The sequence below is a fragment of the Berghia stephanieae genome, chromosome 4 (assembly GCF_034508935.2).
Source record: "Berghia stephanieae isolate SIO BIC M18660-M18661 chromosome 4, UCSD_Bste_1.3, whole genome shotgun sequence".
NCBI lineage: Eukaryota > Metazoa > Mollusca > Gastropoda > Nudibranchia > Aeolidiidae > Berghia > Berghia stephanieae.
Genome location: NC_088363.1, coordinates 73811777 through 73835743, shown reverse-complemented (window position 1 = coordinate 73835743; position 23967 = coordinate 73811777). Strand labels below are relative to the sequence as shown.

The 23967-nt window shown below is 34.3% G+C and overlaps 1 protein-coding gene across 1 annotated transcript; it reads left to right on the top strand.

Moving 5' to 3' along the window:
- Positions 1 to 3409: 3409 nt before the first annotated feature.
- On the top strand, positions 3410 to 18335 carry LOC144971212 (uncharacterized). The gene is made up of 14 exons (XM_078911718.1): positions 3410 to 3652; positions 4658 to 4720; positions 5054 to 5192; positions 5987 to 6080; positions 7011 to 7161; positions 8267 to 8333; positions 11001 to 11112; positions 11437 to 11472; positions 12231 to 12371; positions 13050 to 13771; positions 14185 to 14349; positions 14741 to 14904; positions 15866 to 15940; positions 16732 to 18335. The coding sequence occupies exons 1-14, from the start codon at positions 3589 to 3591 to the stop codon at positions 16884 to 16886; spliced, it is 2148 nt and encodes a 715-aa protein (XP_078767844.1). The 5' UTR covers positions 3410 to 3588; the 3' UTR covers positions 16887 to 18335.
- Positions 18336 to 23967: the final 5632 nt, after the last annotated feature.

Sequence of the window (23967 nt, the reverse complement as noted above, 5' to 3'; positions counted from 1 at the left end):
TATGACAATGTCGATATAGCTATAAGATATGTTAAATAGCACGAATAAATTATTTTTAGATATAGCACATTATTGAGAAAGCCTGTTGTGAGATGTGCTTAATTAATCCTTGATCTATTAATATATTACTGGTTGTGAAGTAATTAAAAAGCAGAACTCTTATTGATTAAATATTCGGTTTTATGCATGAACACTTCATTTTTCCAATTAAGACAATAGTGTTTTTGTAAACAGGATCCAATCATATCATCATCATCATCATCATCATCATCACATCGCCATTATCATCATCAGCCTCCTCTTACCTCTCCCTCTCCTCCTCCTCTTCCTCCTCATCATCACCATCGTTATCTTCGTCATTGTCAGAATAGGGCAGGTTGGTTCTTGTAGTATTCGTTTCGCAAATTAAGGGCACCAATTTCGACATATATCTACTGCGGTGTGGGGCTTGTATAGTATATTTTCATCACCAGTTCCATTTCTTTCCATCACTATGATTTTGAGTATAGAAACTTCCAAGATGAACCGAATCCAGATTTTGATGAATGAACATCGAGTAACAACTGCATATTTAAAAACAACAGCTCAATGACCATCTGGGTGGGATCCTGACCTCTCATAGTGGGCAGGGAGGTACATACTGTGTCTGTTATCCCCCTACGTCTGTTTTCCAACATGCTTCCTGTCTTTGTCTTGGAATGAGATTACTTGGTTTTGTCCTGGCCCTGGCCAGATACCCTGGCTGGGAGGGAAACAGTCAAATGTATAGTTAGTTTTGGGAGATGATATATTTTTTCCTTGTATATCATCTCTCTGTTATGCACTGTATTATGTTTTGTTTATGTATTATATATGATTTCTAAACATTTGAGTGTATTCCTCTTAGTGGGGACCTGTGCTTGTGTCTTGATGAGACTTTTAGGTGATCTCAAACTGGGTGCACTGGTGGTGTGCTCTTGGAATCTACATCTGTTCCCTATTTGAACCAATCCCCCTTGTCTGCCTTATTCTTGGATGCTTTAATTGTAATTCTAGAACTTCATACTATCCCATTTTCTTCCTTTTTACTGGCGCTGATATGACCTTAATGTGTTGCCAGCGCCGTAAAACCCTTAAAAACAAAAACAAAACATCAATGACCAATCAGCTGTCCACTACATTGATCCATTGAGAACTGATTTGGTCTACACTGTTTATAACTTTTTAAAAAATCTCACCTCGTCATGTTAAGTCACGATATCGCGCATTTATTGCTCACACTATTTTATATTATATACATACGTAGAGAGAACTTATAGCTTTTACACGATGGTTCCACCAGGCATAACAATTTTCTCAGCTCGAGTCTGTGTCAGATGTTTTAAATCGGGTAGGTATTTTGAGAAAAGATAAATAAATCCATTTGAATTAAGGAAAATATAATAATATTACACAGGTCTTGTATAGAGCATGTCCATTATTAGGCCATGCTCTATGTGCTTCACAGTTACACGTATGACAATATATTATTAAGAGCACTAACACGCACACACACACACACACACACACACACACACACACACACACACACTTTCAGTTATTACTCAAAGGTAGAAAACATCGATATCAAATAAATGTGAAACAGTGACAGAGACTTTAAAATGTTGTTTTTGTAAAGAAATAATGTTTTAGCTTTGATTTAAAAGCATCTATACTTGACACTCCACTGATATCCATGGTCCCATCATAAAATAGGTGTAATTTGAGAGTTTTGGGAGGACGGATGAGGACCGCAGCATTCTAGATTGAGAAAAGACATTTATTCATTCATACCTATGTGTTAAACCATTAGGGCATTTAAAGCAGATAGGGCGATCTTATATTATTTAGCCTTTTCCTTTACTGGTAACCAATGCTATTCAAACAGAATGGGCAGTAAATGTTCAAATCTCTTTTGTTTAGTGATTAATTTTGCAGTACTATTTTGAATTATTTGAAGTCTCAACATTTCTATCATTAGTTATCCCAGCCAAAATTCAATTACATTAATCGAATTTTGATAATAATATAAATGTTGTTTCTAGCTTTTTCGTTACATCATTAGTCAAGTAGGGGGTCCCGATAGTTTAATCGGTAGAGCAGTCGCTTCACACGCAAAGGGACCAAGATCGATCCCGGGTGCAGTCGAGATTTTTTCTGAGCTCCCTGTCCACCCGGCAGTGAATGGGTAGCTGAGTCTGTTAGATTTGGCGGAAAGTACTTTGGATTGACTAGCGTCCTATCCAGAGGATAGTGTCCGTTTCACGCTATAGAAATCAGACTCCGGCTCCATGGGCCCAAAGGTTCCGAAGGACCACTTTAGTCAAGTAGGTACGTACAAAGGCAATTTTCATCAGGCGGCTTCAATGCACGTTTACAGATGGCTCCGGACAGCTCCAGATGGGTCTGGATGGCTCCAGACGGCCTCCGAGTGGCTCAAGTGAGTCTCAGTGTGTATATGGACGGCTCCAGGCGACCGGATCGCTCAAGATAGCTGTAGACAACCTACGGACGGTACCTGGATAGCTTCAAATGGCCTCTGGACTGCTCCAGACTTATGTATGGATCCGGACGTCTTCAGCAGCCTCTAGACGGTTGCGATGGAATCCGGACAGCCCCATATGGCTTCAGAAAGCTTCAATGGGCTCTGGACGTCTCCATGTGCCCCAAATGGCTTCGGGTGGCCCCGAACGGCTCCAGACAAAGTAATTTTCAAAATAGGTCCACCTACGAATGGCTTTTGATGGCTTCATAGGGCTCCAGACAGCTTCAGACGGCCCCCATGTGGCTTTAGACGGCTTCAGTTGGTTTCCAGATGGCTCCGGACAGCTAAAAAAATAATTCAAAAACGTATGACAAAATAATACAAAATTAAATCCACCGACGGATGGCTCCAGGTAGCTGAAGACGGTTCCAGACGGCCTCCGGACAGCTAAAGACAGCTCCATATGGCCTCCGGTTAGCTCTGAGCAGCCTCCGGGTGGCTTCAGATGGTTTGAATGGGCTCCAGAGACTTATAGATGGTCTCCAGACGGCCTTCATATGGCTTCAATCGGCTGCAGATTACCTCTGGATGGCTCCAATAGCTCAAAAGTCTGCCAGACGGTTTTAGACGGCACGGTTTCAGACGGCTTCAGATGGCCGGACGGCTCCAGACGGCAACCGGATTGCTCCCGATGGCCTCCAGACTGTTTTGAGGCCTTCCCGGATAGAATGCTTCAGGTGGCTCAATGTGGCTCCAGACAACCTCTGAACGGCTCCAGGCGGCAATTGGTAGGACTGCGAAACACACATGGGCCCGGACCAAGGCTAACTGTGTGTGCTCTGGCCCGGACAGTACAGAACTAGGCAAATACGAAAAATCCATTTTACGACCGAAAACTCTATCCTGTTTATTTCCGGTTTATGTTGACATCCTTAGCTTAGAGTAGGAAGCAGACAAGAAAAATACACACATTTCCATTTGCTGTTGGATGTTTATTCTGCAATTTATCGTGCAGATCACGATTTAGCAGGACACTATGCTGTCATAGTTTTCTAACACTCTTGTTATTTAATCTGATTAATGTAATGGCTGAAGCAAGAGAGGATGACCCACCTCCATCTCTTCCCCCGAGAGGAAGAGTTGAATCAGGTGTGTATTTGAATTTGTGAAAAAAGGTCCCTTTAAATTAATTATTATTTATTAGTCTCCTCATCCAAATTTATGAGAACCGTTAGTTGCGAATTAACGAGATATGGTTCAAAAGAAACTAAATGGCTATAGTTTCTATGGGGGCAGAGGTGTCCTGGTGAGTTGGAGTTTAGTAAGTAAGGAGTAATAATGGGAAGGGGTGGGAGTGGAGTGGGGGAGGAGCAAGAATGCAAGAACTCTTGAGATTTCGAGCAACTCATCAACAGTCAGTTTTCATTCACCAAATTATTTTGTTTGAAGTCAGCTTACCCGCTTTTAATGATAAAAAAGCATTGTAAATGACTACTGATGGACAAATTAATGAATATAATAAGTGTAAGCATGGCGGTAGAAAAATCTAGCTATTTAATCAGAATTTGCAACTGACATTTCTTACAAAATCAAATTATAAACACATTTACTTTTATTTTCAAGCTTTATTACAATCATGAATCGATTCCTAAATAGTTTAAGTTTAAGAAGCATTATTAAATTTGGTAGAACCTCCATATACAGGCACCACTCAGGGAAGACCCATGATTATGCATCAAATTCAAATGTCATAGGTTATATATAATAAAATAGATATTTATTAAAAAATAATAATAATTAAATGCATACATAGATATATGATAAATAAGTATTCAATGGATTCAAAATTGAAATAATCGGGAGTCGTACTTCACTATTTCAATGTGCAATATTTTTGACAGTTAATACATTTTCCATAAGGAAATATAGAATAACCATTAATATACATACACTCGAACACGGAAATCTTGAACAAGTCGGGACCGGGCCTAATTGTTCGAGATTTCCGTGTTTTTTAATTTTCCATGTTGAGTATTTTACAAAGGATATGAGGGAGGTAAATGTGGGTGGTCTTGATAAATCTAGATAAAATGATATCGTAAAATATGATTCTTTACATTCATTCTATCATTTTTTCAAACTCATCAAAACTAGTTCGCAAACAGTGGTCTGTTCATGAAGATGGTGCATTGGCATATCAAATACAAAATGAAGAAAGTGAGTATTGTTTTGTTTTATTGTCTTTTGTTTGAATTTATTTTTTATTTTAGATATCATTTACTATTATCTTTATATTTATTTTATTTTTTAATTTCTAAATTGTATCCATCTAAAGTGAAGTATACATATTTGTTAATGGTTAGAAAAAGATACTGCAGTTTTCTATTTAATCTAGTAATTCTTTCATAGTACCCTAACTACAGCTACATGTGAAACAATACAGCTAAATTATATTTTGTCGAGTATAACTTCATAACGTTAATTAATCGACCCATATAATTCTACACGACATTGAGTCATCACAATTTTTTTTTAAAAATTATTTTTCAGTCAATCAACATTATGGGCTAAATCGATACAACAGGCGAACTGTTCGAGAGGATATTCCTGTTGCCAAAATAATTCAGTCAGAAGAGGAATTGAGGCTGCAGGAAGAAAGGATGAGGGAACTAGAGGCTTTGAGGGCCCAGTAAGAATATTACATAATTTTATTTAAACTCAAGATGTATTCATAGGGAATGAAAATGGTACATTATCTGACACTATAATGCCCATTGATTTGTTATTTTTTTTCAATGAATTACTAGTTGACATTGCAAAGTGAGAAATGTATTTCTTCCATTGCTCTTTTCTCCTCCACATGGGTGTGCAAGGCGTTTTTATTTTTTTTTTTTGTTTTTCTTAAATGTTATCTCGTTCTAAGCTAGGCATAGAATTGCTATTTTTAAAGAGAGATTAAATCAGCCATTATTTCATATTTTGATATAGTAAATTTGAAAACTTAAAATTAAGTAATTATCATAAATAAGAAAAACAAGCATTGTCTTAGTTTGCATTTTATTTTATATCACGACGAAGTGCTTATACTTATAGAACTTTACTTAAACTGTGTCAGTTTGAGTTGTTTTGTTTTTTTTTGTTTTTGTTTTTTCTTAGAAAACAACAATCTTGAAATTCATTATAAATAAAGTTTTTTGACTATTTTCATTCTTAAAAATTGAATTTGTAAAAAAATTGAGTAACTATCACTGTTGAAATACTTATTAAGATTTCTTCATCAAGAAAAAAACTAAAAATGATAGAGAGAAACAATTACTGAGTTTATTATCTATTGTTAAAGCAGAAATTAATCTTTTTGTTCTATTAATTTCAAACATATTTTGGATTTAAAGACAGAGAATTTAGCAAGTTTTCTTTGGAATATTGCGTAAGGTACAAATTATGTCAAAGAAAGTTTCAGCATTATTTTTCATTCAATTTCAGAGCAGAGGAAGATGAAATGGTTGCCAGGAGAGTGAATGAGCAATTGAAGAGGGAAGTTCGAGATGTGTCATCCAGAGTTGTTTTAGATGATGAGGTGGGCAACACAAACTTGATAGAAGTAGACCTGTCAATTAACTGAAATCAGTCATTTCGTCAAATTCAAATATTTTTAAAAAGGAAAGAAAGAATTCACGAATCGTAGTCGAATGACCATGAAGTAATTAGAAATGTTCCACAGCGCTTAGCTCAAGGGCCGTTTATATTTACGATGGATATATTGCCAAGGCTAAGCGACGCTTCTTAGAATTGCCGTGTCTGAACACATCCCAGTGTATTTTCACACAGCCTTCGTGAAATAATCTTTTAACTTTCCAAACCTGTTGATCCCAATTGTAGCCAATTTTAACTGAGCCGCCGAGTGATAAATTTCACTGTTTCGTCTAAGCCAAAATTGTCCACATTCACTTGGTGGAACCTAAAAGTATGAAAAAGTGTAATGCGAAAGCAGGAAGTGCGTTATGAAGACACCTTCAAATCGAAAGTTATATGATTGCTACCAGCACATCTTGATTGCCTCACGTTGTAAACAAACTGGTTGACCGTTTATTCACTGATTGGGTACCTAATTATAAGAAACAATTCATTGTAAGTAGCCTCATTAATTCCCACGTAAATTAGTTTTCTGCCATTATTTTGCTCAAGTGAGCTTGCTGTTTACTATTCATCTCGATTCTTTGGATTTTTCTGATACAAAGAGTTTCAGTGAGGCTCAGTTTCAGTCTCAATCAATTTTTATAGAGCTCATTTACAGGTCTATATAGAAGCTGGGAAACCTTCATTCTTAATCTTCATTTATTTATTTTGAATGAATTCAATTTCGTTTAGAGTCATTTATGTTTATCTGATTTATGTCTCATTTAGTTTTAGAGATGAGTAGAAATTGCAGGCATGCATAAATATTGGACACTTGTTATACTAGATTTAAAAATTTAATTTTCTCTATATTATTGCATTTTAACTTTAGGAACTTGCCCGTCAGATGCAGGAAAAAGAGAAAAAGAAATATGAAAGGCATCTGGAAAGAAAAAGAGAGAAAAAATTGAAACAAGAGAGACAGAGATTAGAAGCCGAGCTTGCCAGGGATACAGAGGAAGCAGGACTACATGTCAATTCTGGTATGAATATATTGAACAGTGCATTTCATTGAATTCTACTTATAAATGGATTCTACATTTAATTCAATATGTTGTTGTCTGTCAATTCATGATAAAATTATGAATGTGATTTGGCTGTAGCAAAACAAAACTTTCTAGAAGTAATTTATCTCTACTGTATTCTTATCCACCATTTAATTCAAAGTCGATTAAAAGGGAGGACCAGAATATCAAGAATCATTGTGTTTTGAGTTTTGATAGCTGATATAGGTATGTTGGGCAAACGTGATATTGCCAATGAATAAATTTGATAACATCGTGTATTCTTCATCATATTTGTAAAAAGGCAGATTTCTTGGAGGAACCCTTGACTCCCTTATAGTCAGTTGGAGGTCACTCACTGTGTCCACTATTCCATCGAGATCCCCTTATGTCTTTTGTACATTTGCTTGTGTCTTTGTATCCCGGTTGTGGAAGACGCCTTATTGTGTCACTCAGGTTCTGCCAGATATTTTGTTGAGATAAAAGCAGTCAAATGGAATATATAATTTTTTTTTTTTTTTTGCGTGTAATTCATTTCTCTAAAATTGAAATATGACATTTTTTAGTTATGACATATCTATGTCTTTGTAAACATTGCCAGATGTCCAGTGCTTATGCCTTGGTGTAAATTGTAGTTGGATTCAGACTAGAGCACGGATTGATTACTCATGGATCCTCTTCTAATACTGTTTAATTGTCTTACTTTTTATTCTTATAAATACATCTTAACTCTCGATATTTTGATGTCCTAATTCTTCATTTATACTGATAAATTAACAAAGTTTGTTGAGTAAATACCGTAAGTAGAACAAAAAACAAAAACAAAAGCAAAATAATCAGCAGATTTAAATCATTTCATTTCAAAGAGTTGTCAACATAAATGACCTTCTTGACCATATTTCAAAATACTGTTTCAAAGTTATTTGTGTAATTTGTTCCTTGATAATTTACTTTATCATATATTCTAAAACTGTAAAATTTTGGTCGAATATATATATATAAAGAAATGAGAGATTGCTGTCCAACTCTTCATTAATTTAAAGCTATATTAAGTCTAGATATCTCTCATTTATATTATGCACAGAAACAGGCAGTGACTGTATAGCAGACAGTGTGGAAAGTTTGGATATACAAGGTGTCAATTCAAGAAGGTATGAGGTATTTCTAATTATCAAAGAATAGAATTTTTAAGGTGGTCTGTTGTAGTTGTATTCATCACAAGATGCTGCTGACAGGTTCAAGAAATAAGCAATTTCAACTTTGAGCTATTTAATTTCATATGATAAATTGCAGTGATTTCAATTTCTTATCTGGCTGTGATCGTTAGATGAACATTGTAAAGCCCCCCCCCCCCCCCCCCCCCGGCAAAAAAAAAAAGAATGCCTGAAATCCCTTTTGATACATCTGGAAAAAGTTGGGTTTTTTTCTTTCATTTCTGAAAATCATTATATGATGTTTTAAAGGCGGTAATCATACATGTTTTGTTGAAATTTAAGTTGATAACAAAAATATTGGCAATTCTGTTAGTGATTATTTCCGGTACTCACTTGAAAGGAATATCAACAATGACCTTATCCTTATTTTTGTGGGTAAATGTTGTTGCATGTGTGTTATAGGTTTTTTTATGATAAGAATTAGACGGTAAAACATGTTAGCTTTGATAGTTTAGGGATACTTAAGTTTTTAATTTCATGAGTATTACCTTGCACCTGGATTTTCAGTCATCATCTAACATTCCTAGACTTTTTTTTATATTCTATCAAATATATTTTTAAAGACTTGTTCTTTAGACTTCAAAGATAAAAAGCACGGTCTGGCTTGTATTTACGATTAATTCTATTTGATAAACAACTTTGGGGCATTGAATATGAGTCTTTGTTGAGAATTAGTGTTTTTGTGGCAAAGGATAATGTTTATCTTTGAATTGTTGTGATGCAACTCTATGCAAACTTGTTTATTGTATTTTCTTCAGAATAAAATGTTAGAATAAGTCTTATTTCTAAAAGTAAGAATCATGAAAATGAAATCTGGATTAATAAAACCATGATGCGGAATAAAGGCTGGGGAGTGTAGATTCCAGACTATCAGTCCGAAATTGTGGAACAGTTTACCTGATAATGTTAAAGCCTCACATTCGTTGGATAGGTTCAAGAAAATGTTGAAGACTTTCCTTTTAAAATTGGCCTTTGATGTCGAGAAAATAGCTAAAATTGTATGTAGGTATGTATGTATTTATGTATGTATGTATGTATGTATGTATGTATGTATGTATGTATGCATGCGTATATATGTATGTATATGTGTGTGTATGTATGTGTGTGTGTATATGTGTGTGTGTATATGTGTGTGTGTGTGTATCTATGTATGTGTCTGTACGTGTGAGTGTGTATGTGTATTTATTTGTGTATCTATGCATAGAAGGATGGATGAGTGATTGGATTGATGGTTGAGTGTATGCATGCATATAAATAGTGGTTTATACAAAAACCTATTGTAGTGTGCTCAGGGCCCTCTGCCCATTTAGGGGGTAGGTGCGCAGTATAAATATTTGTCATTGTTTATTATTATTAAAAGAAAGAACAAGTCTGTCTGTGTATGTGTGTGTCGACTACGGGGAAAACATTAAAACAGAAAGTGAATGCAAAATATTACGTTTTTATGCGCTGAAATTTAACACAACACTGATTACAAACTTTTCCAAGAACAATACTCTTTCCATTCTTTTCTCTTACAATACATTGTAGAAACAGAACATAATTAATGTCATTCAGCTCTTTGATATTGCTTTAAGACAGTCATTTTAATTATTATTTCTCACTAAATTCTGTAAATCAGGCTATAAACATTTAAGGTTACACATAGTTTTATAAGTTGGTAAATTATATCTGGCTGGCTTTATGGTGAGTTTTTTTTAACTAAATGCATGTATCAATTAAAGGAACTAAGTCGACTTCACTCAGGTCTTTTTTATTGGTTGTGGTCCTAGAGTTGAGTGATTAGTTCTTATTTAAAATATTGATGCTGTGTGTTAAGGTAAACTAATCACAACATCCGCCTGCCAAATTGAACCAACCCACACATGAAACTGTGTAACATTTAACATTCATTGTTTGATTTATTTGATTTTAATAATAACAAAGCTCTAACGGGCTGTCTAAATATAATAACAAAAAGCTGACTGATAGTCAACTTTGTTTCCTCAATAAATCATATATAATCGTTGACGGTCACATAATATAGTAAGTTATGTGTGTTGGGAGGATTCATCTGGTGGGCAGATTTGCCTAAATTCATATCTTTTTTATGGACCTATTCCCTTTCATTTCATTTATGTATACCAACATTCCTCTCTGTGTCCTCCCTCCTCCCTCCTCTCTCTCTCTCTCTCTCTCTCTCTCTCTCTCTCTCTCTCTCTCTCTCTCTCTCTCTCTTGCGTGTGCGCGTGCACACACACAACCTCACACAGCAAAGAGAGGGGGAGGGAGAAGAGAGAGAAAGAGAGGGATGGGAAAAATTAAGAATGCTAACCAGTAGATATTTGTCCAATCAAAATATGGGATTAATGACACCCCTGCAAGCTCATTCTGACAAATATAGCTGGTTGTTTACAAGTAAATAAATAATGATGTTCGTCTGCTCTTTGTTTTTGTTTCTTTTCTTTAGATGTTATGTGTGTGTTTACATCGAAAATGTAAGGGGTTTGCTATTTTATAATATTCAAAACTAATTGGCTTTATTCTCAAATATTTGGAATTACAATTACAATGTCTAGAAATTCTTTCCTTGAGTTCTCATCACTGTGCATTGTTTGTTGACAGAGTGACTCCTGCTGGAAAAATAGAGGATGAGGGGGATTTTAGTGATTTTTACCGGTTACCTGATGAGATGGATGAATTTACCAGATTGGAAATACAAGCCAGTCAGGATGAGGTATGGGCTTGAGTACAGTTTTGACAATGGAATTGTGGTGCTTTTTTATATTTTATGCTATTTGTTGGACGTGGCTTCTATTCTTTTTTATCCATATATGTTGCTCTTTGCCTCCAACAAATGCTGATGTTTTCTTGAGAAATTGAGAACCCCTTCCACAATTCCAAACAACGTGGCCACTATTTCATCCTAATTTGTCATTGGTATATAATGCCTGTAACATGAAATTTGTAGATAAAAGATCCAAAGACACGTCTTTTGTGAATCTATTTTTATGTAAAAGAAAAAAAATTGATGTAATACACAATGTCTTCTTTCTTACAGGAGTTGGCAAGGTTGCTTCAGGAACAAGAACACAAGGTAATTCAGCCGTAGCTAAAATAATCCTATAGATGATAAACACATTAATTAATTCTATTTTTTTTTTACTTTATTTACTGCAAGTAACTTATTTCAAAACTATGTCAGTCAGTTACACTACAAAATGATCAGAAAAATGTTTTGTTTTTTAAATTATTTTTTTAAAATCTCTTTTAAACTTGTAGTGATCTGCAAATCAATATGGTATTTTGGAATGGCTAGCAAACAAAAATTCAAACTGGTTTAAATGCACATTTGTTTTGTTTGTTTTTCTCATTCAATGGGAAATCATAAATCATACATGGTAGGTTAACCGAATTGTCTTATTGAATTATTTTTCTGTACAGAGATGTTAAATCCTTATGACAATGCCTTTTTGCTTCACTTGTAATATGTATTTATGTTATGAACAAAGGACGAAGTAGGGCATACTGTAGAAGACCTGGATAACATATATTTAAATACTATAAAGTATTGGTGCCAAAAGCTGGACTGCGAAGAAAAAAAAATATTGGCTCTTCAAATGAACAAATGAAAGTTATATCCATTTTGAGTTTTGTTTTTTGTTTTTTTTTTTTCACTAGCTTTTCTCTCCACCATCAACACAACAAATTGTTCAACATCTCACTCAGATTGCAATTATATACTGTATCAAAGTATTCCATAAGATACCAATGTTTACTTTTTTAAATTTTGTACTTTGCCATGACTTTTATTTATACATTGTCATTTGTTGAAGAATAATTTTATCTCCCCAGCGTTCCAAAGCTGAAGTGGATAGAAATAAAATGAAGAAGATAGAACAGCAAGATGAGGAATTGGCAAAAGTAATGCAGGAACAGGAGAAAATACGTTTGAAAAAAGCCAAGCAAAAACATCAACAGAAAAAAGAAGCACAGGTAATATATGTTCTGAGATGCTAGAAATGACTCTGTCTAGATACTAAAAATAAAGCGATTACTTTTTAATGTTTTAAAATTACTTCATCAGAGTTACGAGACTTAAATGCGGAAAATTTTTGAATCTATTTCTTGAGACTTGAAAGTGACTGTAAAATCGCCTTTGAATCCTTTGTTAGTTTTTAGTAAAGTTTTTTTATGACTGGTCTGATAAGATTCATCAGTCTAATAAAAAGGAAGGGGAATAAAAAAGGAAAAAACAACAAAAAACAAACTTGAATGTAATTTGAAGTTTTTTACTTATCCGACACTGGGTCTGCTTTTAAATTGAATTAAAAAGTAATTGTGGATGAATTTAGTTTTGTTCCAGACGAGTCTTAATATAATTTTTGGTACCTCTATTTAGTAAGATGTGATTTGTTAGCTGAGGTAAACCCAGATAGAACTCCAGCTTTATAAGCCCGTTGACTTCCAAAAATATTTTGTCTTCAAAGATTTTGTATGCTTTTGGAATAATTTTCTATTTTGTGATGACCTCATTTTTGGTGTAATTAATACCTTTATTGTAGGTTCTAAGCTTAACTTATGTCAATAAAATCATGTAATATATTATACTTTTTATGTTTTCAACTTGATAATTCAGTCATGGATATCTCTTTTTAATAATTCTTCTTTCAGAAATTAAAAGAAGCAGAGTTGTTACCCTTGGGAGCTTCAGCAAACTCATTGAACATGGGACAGCAACAAACACCAAGAACCACAAACATGTCCTCACAACAGCAGCAACACTCCCCCAGTATATCACCCACAATACCAATCACTGCTGGTGCAACGCGTTATCGACGCAATAGTTATACTCAGGCTTTTGATTCGCCATCAGATCCTCCATCACCACCACGAACTCAACCGCCACCCCGGCCAGCACCAAATAGAAACCGACAAGATCAACAACACCAAATGCCTTCTCAATTTTCTACCTCCCCCTCTTCACAACAGATTCCTCCTCCCTCCTCTGTAAATAGAAACCCCCAACAGAATCAGCATCCACCAGCTCATCATCTTGCCAACCGCCCGCCTATGCCCCTCCCTTCCCAAAATGCATCACAAGGCATGTCCACATTGGAATCAGCGAGAAGAATCGCCGCTGGGGACCATAATGGGTTTGTTGCTGCTCAGCAAAGCTCAATGCCATCTCCACGTGTAGGTGGTGCTAGTACCACTGGTAGAGAAGTAACTGGCACCAATGTCGACGTTGTCAGATCATCAGGTCGGGGGCGTGGTCAGAATGCTAGACTTATGACATCACAAAGTTTAGGAATGGCTTCCAATGCAGAAGCTCTCCATCAACAACTGTCTCAAGGGGAATTCAGGCAGCAATCACAAAATCATCCTGATAGCAGGTACTTTTCAATAATGAATTGGGCATCTTGTTACATTTTATATTTGAGTCGCCATTCAGAACCATCAAGCCCATGGAGCCAGAATATATTCATGTTTCTGTTGGATGAATGGTTACAAAATTGCTTGTAAACCTCTGAACAGAACACTAAGCTATTTCAATATATTGTTTTTAGGCCCAATTACTAGATCACTGCAGGGTGGACTTGGAGGCCAGAAATAAGAAAACAGATTCACCAGGTCAAATCGTTATTGTAATTCTCTGTCTTTTTGACCAAAACGTTAAGATAAATAAGCATTAAGCCTTGTGGCCATTTACATCAAGCAACTTTGTCTTGCTACCTGGTATTTTTTATTTATTCATTTATTTTTTGGTATTGTTTTCTATTTATTATTTCTCTTTTCATCTTTCTAGGTTTGATGATGAATTGCCTGAGGTAAGGCAATGGCTTGATACACAAGATGAATTTGGTACTGGTAGTGGTAGAGCCAGAGATCCCCCATCATATCAGCACAGGCAACAACAACCACCACATTGGCAACATGCCATCAGCTACAGCGATGAAGAGGAGGACTTTGGGTAAGTGTTTGGACTGTCAGTTCATCTAACTCCTCTAGTCACACACACACATACATAGACTCCACATACATGCAGGCATAACTATCACTTGACACCATAAGGAGACCGATGGCATCTTTGGTTTCTGTTCAATACAAACAAAAGGCTAAAGCTGTTTATCTATGAAGATGCTAGTGAATATCCAGTTTGTATGAGATTCCAGTGTTGACCTCCAAAAGTGTTGGAGATTCTCGTATTGCCAATATTATGAAAATAGAGGAATTAAAAGGAGATTCAAGATTTCTGTGCCGGTCTATATTTCACAAATGTGTTAATAAAATTTGGAACTTGTGTAGTCCTGTTTTATTATGATTAAAATTTGAATCGTGTCTGCATGCAATATTTTTTTCAGACAACACCAAGGATCCCCTCATGTTAATGGGTCAGCTGGATTTAACATTGCTGCAGCCATAGACCCAACCTACCAAAAAAGACATCCTGAGGCTGCCATTTTTCCTCCTGATGACACCCAAGTCAAAAGGGCTATTCCATTTTCCAGATCATTGCCACAAGCAGGTAATGCAGTCAAACAAAATATATGTACAATCTAACAAAAGCGGAAAATGGCTCATTTATCTCTCAACAACAAATGGTGGACATCGTCTTCCTTTTTTTGTGTTCCTCATTATAGTTTTAGATTCAGGGTTCTGAGATTTGAATATCTTTCACTCATTATCCTATCTTTTTACAGTGGTAAGTGGATTGGGGAAGGAGAAAAATAAGAATAGATATGTGTTTGGAGAGAGAACTAGGAAGTTGCTAAATGATTTGAAATAAATACAAAAACATGAGAATGAATTGATTAATGAATTTTATCAGACCTTCCTGTAGAGGGAGATAAATAACCAACAACAAATATATGTTAAGTCTGAGGTACGTGGCCTGTACTCAATAATGTTCTAATCAGATTGCAACACCATTTCTCTGGTTGGGGTTCCTGGTCTCCCATAGTGGGCAGGGAGGCACTTACAATGTCTTCTATACCGTCATAGCTGTTTTTCAACATGCTCTCTGTCTTTGTCTTGGGATGAGATTACTTGGTTTTGTCCTGGCCCGATACCCTAGCTGGGAGGTGATATTTTTTTTCTTGTAAATCATCTCTCTGTTATGAATTGTATTGTTTTTGTTTTATATATGATTTGTAAACATTTGAGTGTGTTCCTCTTAGTGGGGACCTGTGCTTGTGTCAGGATGAGACTTTTAGGTGATCTCAAACTAAGTACTTTGATAGTGTGCTCTTGGAATCTACATCTGTTTCCTATTTGAACCAATTCCCCTTTGTCTTACCTTTTCTTATGCGCTTTAATTGTAATTATAGAACTTTTTACTATCCCATTTTCTTCCTTTTTACTGGCTCTGATATGACCTAAATGTGTTGCAAGCACCGTAAAACCCTTTAAAACAAACAAACAGCAACACCATTTCTGATCACCATTTCGCTGCACTGATTGTATACATTTTCCTTATTTTTTTAAAGATGGAGATGTGGAGTGGGATCCAGGTCTTCGTGGAAGCCTGCGCAAAACCAAGGCTCCAATTCATGGCTATCAGGGTAGGTAACATTAGCAATTCTAAAAGGCATTCTCTTGAGTCTAATAATTAATGAGCTTGGGATTAATGGGATATTGTCTGTAAATTGGGCTTTATTATTGTGACATTTATCATTGTCATCTTTGTTGTCATCTTCTGCATCATCATCATCATTATTATTATTATTATTATTATTATTATTATTATTATTATTATATTATTATTATTGTTGTTGTTGTTACTATTATTATTATTATTATTATTTTTTTTTTTTTTTATGGCATTAAAAAAAAATCCTACTTTTCCATTGTTATTTATTTTTTATTTTATCATTATCGAAAATGGTCTTAGCTAGAAATTTACTTTGTTCTCTATTCAATTAAATATAGCGAAATCAATGAACGTACAAAACTAAAAGAGAGTGGATTTCATTACATAATATGCACAAAAAAAAGATAGATTTATTAAGCTTCAAATGCTTTTGATTTTCCTGTTTGAAAATCGTTTTGATTTTTTTTTTTAATATGGTTTTTTATTCAAAATGTATCTATAAATATAAAGATAAATGTCAATATTGGATTCAGTAGGGGAAAATACTATATGTCTTAACCTTTTTGTTTTGATTTTCATTTTTAAGTATTAGATTTGCTTTGCTTGGTTTAAATGTTTTTGATAAGTAATATATACAAGTATAATACATGATATGCTTTCATGACACAATCCTTACTTGTCAGCATTGTTTTCATTTGTAATGTTTATTTTAATACTTTTTGTTTTGACTTTATTACTTAATGGTAACCATTATGTCTTCAGACTCCTCAACAATGGGTATGATGGGTACTGGAGGGGACCCATCCTGGGGTCCTGTTCAGGGACAACGAAGAGGGGATGCCCGGTCAAAGAAGTCATCCAAACAACCTTCTGTTGAGGGAAAGAAAGACAAGAGCGGCAATTGCAAACAACAGTAAATTGGACTGGTATAAGGATGAATGGGCTTTCCCATAAGTTTTCAAAACTCATATGCTCACATTCTATTGCTTTTTAAAGTCTTATCTGATTTTCAATCGGCACACACTATCAGTTTTTCATGTTAAACTTTTCAATCTAATAAACTTTGCAATCTTGAAAAGAGGAATGATCTTAGAATAAAAGGGGAGATTCCACACTCGCTTTTAATGCAAAAGGACTTGATCTATCCCTGGTGCAGTTGAGATTTTTTTCTGACCCCCTTGTCCATCCAGCAGTGATTGGGTAGCTGTGTCTTTCAGATCTGGCAGAAAGTACTTTGTGATGGGCTGGCGTCTTATCCAAAGGATAGCAAGCAATTGCTGTTGTCTGTTTCATGCTATAGAAACCAGGGTAAACTCCATCCACCTCTATGGGCAGATTAGATTAGTCTGGTCAATTGGTTTATATCTTTTGACTAAAGCATAGAATGAAAAATTGCAGGCCACATAAATAAGATAGGATTGCATGCTTTATCCTTGAAATGAACAAGGTAATGAAAAACCATAATAGTCCATCTATATAAACATTTTTATAAAAGCAATCGATATAGGACTTAGTCATATATTTCAAAATATTAATTGAAGAAAGAATAAATCTAGATTTCGCTAGTTATTCTTTTGCCATAAATGGCAAGCCATTGTGATAACTTCTGACTATATTTAATTATAAAATATAGCTAAAACAAATATCTTTGATGAGAACATTTTTATTGCCCTTTTTTATTTAAAAAAATGATTTTCGTGAAATGTTATATTGACAAGGGGGTGCTTTTTGTCTATTCTTATTTGTTTGCTTGCTATTATTATTATTATTTTTTTTTTTTCAGAATTGTAAAATGAGACCAACCCTAATTTATTTTCCATATTCCTAATGTTAAGCATGTGTATTGATATCTTTAGGAACACACTATTAATCCTACTCAAATGTACATAATTAGTTGTAATTGCAAAATTTGCATTTTGAAATAGAAATTAATAATATGCTGGGAACATTGAAATAAATAAGTTTTGTTCATTTGAGCTGTTAGGGATGTTATTTAAGAAGAAGAATTTCAACCTTGATTAAAGTGATCAGCTTCAGTGATCGTGTCTTTAGTATTTATTATTAACTTCAGTATAGGGATAGAGAGATTGAAAGAAGTATTAATAATAATATTTGCAATGCTCTTCTTCTTCTTCTTTTTATCCTCTTCCTCCTCTCTCTCTCCTTCTGTTTTTATGTAACACTCTGCAAGTTGCTTTAAGTGGAAGATTTGACACATCCTTCTCACAATCATCCCTCACTTTATATTTTTGATGAATAATTATACATACAGTGCAACCTCTGGATAACGACAACCCCTGGATAGTGACATTGTCCTCTGGTCCCGATTTTTTTCTCTATATCTTATTAGAAATAAAAAAACCCAAATAGCGACATACATTTTAGTAAAACCCCTGTTTAGCGACATCGTTATTACAATAATAATCAGTTGATACGGACACTTGGTAACCGACCATCGTTATCTCGTAGTCTTAACTTATAAAAAACACCTTTTTCCCCCCTCCCAATGAGATTGCTTTGTTACCGATCAATCAGAACACATGTTTACTACACTGCATGGAACCACCGCTAGTTCATATGGAACTACAGCAAAAGAAGTTTATCAGTAGATGGAACTCTCAAGGGTCCATTAACCTTCCATGTTCGCGACCTGTCTGAGATCAATGGAGGTTAACTGATATCAAGCAATGCCGTGCCCAATGGGGGCAATTATGGATTTTTATGGTCTTATGATATATTGGAATAGCGGAGAAAACAATAACAACCTCTTTCAATTTATTGTTTTCTTTTAAAAAGTCAGATGTTTCTCTAAAAAAAATCAGTCCAAACTTGATCTTACCAGTTTGTTTTTTGTTTTTAAAAAAATATCTCAAGATCAAAACTCATCAGCAGTATCGCATGGATTTGACTTGAATTAAAATATAAATTCAATTGTGTTCCTGTGTGGTATTATCATTTTGGCACTTGATTTTTATTCTTTATTTTTAGTTTCGTCAAATGGCGTTTGGGCACTGTTTATGATCAAAACAATGACAATGCACATTGGAGAGTGAAAGCGTAACTGGTATATCATTTGTAAACAGGATAAATACATATTCTAGCATTTTTGAGAAGTGATTTCTCTCAGGCACTGTAATCACGAGTCTCAACACACCCCCTTTTGCCGCCATCTTGAAAACATCAGAATAATGACATAATTTTCCGGTCCCGGGTGATGTCATTAACCAGGGGTTGCACTGTATATATATATATATTTTCTCATGGCCTGTCAAATCTTTTCTCCATACTTATCTTTTTAATATGCGTAGAGCATTTAAATGATTTGCATGATACCCTAAATGATGTTTCCCCCCCCCCCCCCCCCCCCCTCCCCCTGTCAGTGATTTATATGGAGCCAAATTTCCATTGTATACAGTACAAGTCACTGTACTGTAAGACACCCTTTATAAACAAACTCTGTTGCAATATTCATCACTGCCTTTTACCAGACATTCATCCACACCTTCATCGAGTAAGGAAATTCTAAGTGCCTTATTAAAAGACACGATACTGACACACAACAAAAATAAAGCTCAAGCTCTTTGTAACTGTTTTGACCTTTTGAAATGTTGTCTTTGCAATATATTATTTGATTTTTTTAAATTTTTTTTTCTAAAGGGTCACTTGGAAAATGGATTCCAACAAAATCGGATCTGTATTACTGGGGTGTCATTTAAGATTGTGATGATGCATAAGAATAAATTACATTGTTGACTTAATTGATTTATTCCTGTATCTCCCAGTGGAGAATAAGGCTATATATTTTTTTTTTCAAACGGTTGCCCCTCTCATTGTCTAGAACCCCATCTCCTTTTGTCATTCCTTCTGTATGTAAAGTCACCTGCCACGTCTCACAAGGCCTTTATTTTATTTTCTATATTTTACATGAGGTGTCCATAATATTGCCATATGTGGGAGACTGTTCACATTCTTCATACTTGACCTATCCACCTCCCTTTTCTGCATAACCTACTCAATACGCCTGTTTTGAAGTTTATAGTTACAGTCCAAGCCCCTAATTGGAACAGTTTCTTAATTGGTATGGTCTGTCTGTGACAGAATTTTTTCAATATAATTTCTACTGGTTAATCAGCATGTCTTAAGTGTTGTACTGCTTTACGAATGTGAAAGCTGGAAAATGACATCCTCCATAATACAGAGGCTAGAAATTTTTCAATACAAATGTCTAAAAAGAATTTTCAACATATTTTGTCCTACAAAAATAAAAACAGTGGATCTATTAAAGAAAGCTGACTGCACTAGCATAGAAAACCAAATAAAAAGAAGTAGATTGCGTTGGCTTGGTCATGTGGCCAGAATGGAAAAAGGGCCACTTCCCAATACAGCCCTGTACTGGACAGCGGATGGGAAGAGAAAGGGGGGGGGGGGGGGGGGGGGGGGGGGGGGGGGGGGGGGGGGGGGAGAGATTCAAAGAAACCTGGTGAAGGACAATGGAAAAAGAAATAAAGAAGCAGGCCTGTCCTGGAATACAGCCACCACAAAAAAATGGAAGAATGCTAGCTGGTTATATGGAATAATTTTAGAGCTTGGTCAAATTTTTTTTTTTCAAATAACCCTAAACAAAATGTAATTTTTAAAATCAATAACAATGGTATTTTTGTAATTTCACAATTGAGTTACTTGCAATAAATTCCCTTTTATCTTATTTGATAGACTTTACGAAAAGAGCATCTTGGAATGCGATAAATGTTAAAAAGAGAACAGGTTGTGATTCAAATGGGTGTTTGCTTTGTACGAAAATGACTCATTGGATGAAAGTGTGTGATTAATGTACTCCGGTATATATTGGATAGCTTAAGGGTATGAGTGTAATGATAGCTCCATATATAGATGTGTGGTTATTAGTTGGTTGATTACTCCACTCATCTCCTTTACATCTGCGAAAATGGCATAAGCATTTCAGGTTGAAGATATTAAAAAATGGAAGGCAGAATTTTAGACAAGCAACATAAAGGGAGGTCTGTATCACTTGTGTTTTATTTACTACAATCACTACATTACCACAAAATCTTTCTCAGTTACTATATTTGTGTAATCTTGAAGTTCTGAAGGAGGTCACTTGCTGTGTTCTATCCTGTATATATCTGTTTTCCCTTTCCATGTTGATCTTTGTCTTTGTTATGGATTGAGATTGCTTGGTTTATTTCCTGGTGCTGGCGGGGATCATATTAGCTGGGAGGGAGACAGTCAAATGTATAGTACCTTTTTTGAGAGATGATTTTTTTTTTCATTGTAAATCATTTCTTTGTTTCTATTTTGTTCTTTTATTATTATTAGTTTTGAGAATTATATATTGTACTTTGTAAACATTTGAGTGTATCGTTCATAGTGGGATCCTTTGTTTGTACCTGGATTGAACCATTAGGCAATGTCGAAATAGGCACATCGATGGCTTTGATCATGGAATCTTCTGTTCCCTATTTAAACCAGCTCCTTTGTCTTCCTTTTTCTTCAATGCTTCCAACTTCATACTACAACTTCCCTCTATCATCTTTCTTTGTACTGGTGCTGAAATGACCTAACAGTGTCACAATCGTTGTAAAACCCCTAAAAACAATAAAAACAAACATCTGAAGGAATCTGTTAATTGGAACAATTTCTGCGTAATGGTACTGTTCCAATTATCCAATAAGTGGCTTTGACTGTATCGATTTTGAGTGTTTGTTTATAAAATTGACAATTTTTCGAAAAATTCTTTAATGAACAAGTTATGTGCATGTATGCATTCAATGATGCTGTGATTTCAATAGCTTTTATTTAAACATTCATAAGGTTTGGATTTATTTTTGTTTCAATATACAAAACTGTTTTTGTATGTGTATGCCATGATGGTAGTTTTAAAAGTTAAAGTAAGTTACTTTCAGAGGTTTTTTTTTGTTTGTTTGTTTGTTAGTTTAAACATAAGATCAAAATTTTAGTTGTTGGTATTTTTTAAAAAATATAGATTTTGTAACATACAGCCTGAAATTATGAAAATTCAAAATGTAATTAATTTATTATTGTTATGGGGGGGATGGGGGGGGGGGGGGGTTCTTAATATTTTTGTATTTCATCATAATTATTTTCCCAGATCAGTTCACAAATTTGTATTGGTTCATTTACCCAAACGGATAATCAGATAATGTGAAAATTTATTTTTGCTTTTACCTATTTTTACTTAAGACATTGCTTAAAATTTATACTTAATTTTTTAAATCTCCACCTAAATGTGTTCTTTTCATTTCATAATCTTAGGTTATGTATTTTTTATTTTATTTTAAAATTTTCAATTCTATGATTGTTTCAAAATGTTAAAGGTTAAAACTTAAGATTCTCTCTTATAGGACAGTTAAAGGTTGATAAGAGTATATAGAATTGAATTCAGTCAAATATTAATGGTGAATGGGTAATTTATTTTATTATTCAGTTGTGTTTTTGTTCTTGTTACACTGATTAATATGAGAGAATGACAGACATTGTCAGGAAAATTCTAAATATTAAGATATTTAGACTGACCCTTATTTGTTGCAAAACCTCAAAATTCGGAAGTTAAAGATTGTCTGTGTTTCAAATAGAGGTTTGAAGTAAACTTTCTCCTCTCAAAGTGAAAAAAAAAGGGTGTTTCATCTTTGTATAGAAGAATGATCGAGTGGTTATTTAGCCTTGACTTCAGCAAAATTCAATCACCATTGAGTAGGTGTGCAATTTGACGGCTGATAGGGATAGTGGATAAAAAGTCATGGATAAGTCACTTTTTATAACCTTGCTATTCTGTCTTTGGTAAAGCGCTTTACATAAATTCTCCCACTCAACACATATAGAATGAGAATGTGAAAGGTGAAAGACAACCACAGATATTTTAAGACAGGCAACTCGTGCCATATGAAATGGAAATTTGGTTTTTATATTTTTATAATTTCTACTTGATATGATGCTCATGCTTGATATCAAGCATACTTCTGTACGCTATTTTACAATTATAACTCCTTCAACCCTCCCAATTTGTTTTTTAGAGTTTGGGAAAACAAAATGCTTTATAATAAAAAAATTTAAAGCATGAGAGAATTGATATGTAAATAACCAATACCTTGATATTACATTGTGAGAAATATTTTGTAGGTTGTGAGAGGAATAAATTTTTCGGTAAATCAAGGAAATAATTCTTTTATCCTTTTTTTTTTTTTCAAAATTGCTTTTCACACAATAAGGAATATTTTTGTTTTTTTTCTGATACCAAATTCAAGTTTTTATAATTCCTGTGACGTAATATATATTTCGATGTTGGGGTTTTTGCCAGTTTTGTGAAATGATTCTTTTTTGTTTTTGTTGACGAATTTTGTTTTTTTAACAAATGTATTCATAGCACACATTGCTCCACAAGTTCAGCAAGCTAACGATGTATGTTGATTCTATTTTGAAATATCCCAGGGAAATTTGGTTAACGCGTGAGTTCAAGTATCTGTGATTATTAATGCTGATTGAAATTATGACATTGCATGTATGTAATATATTCCCTTTTATTCATTACAGTAAACTTATGATTTGTATCCATTCTTATGTAATATATGGTGTAATATTTATGTTTGTAGATAGTCCTACTCTGAATGCAATAAATATAGTTGGTCAAGCTATTATTGTTTTTATTATTATTATTATTATTAATATTATTTATTATTATTATTATTATTATTATTATTATTATTATTATTATTATTATTATTATTATTATTATTATTAAGATTAATAATTTGAAATTTGGGTTGCTGGGGATGAGGACAGTTCGATAATTTTGTTGCTTATAAACTTGAATCCATTTTACAACCTTTTCCTTCCGATAGAGTGGACCAAATAGCTGTGAATCATTTCCCTTTTTCTGTCAAATTCACTTTCCAAGTGTGTGTGTGTGTGTGGAGTGAGTGGTTTTGGGAATGTGAATGTTTGTGTGTTTGGGTGTGGGTG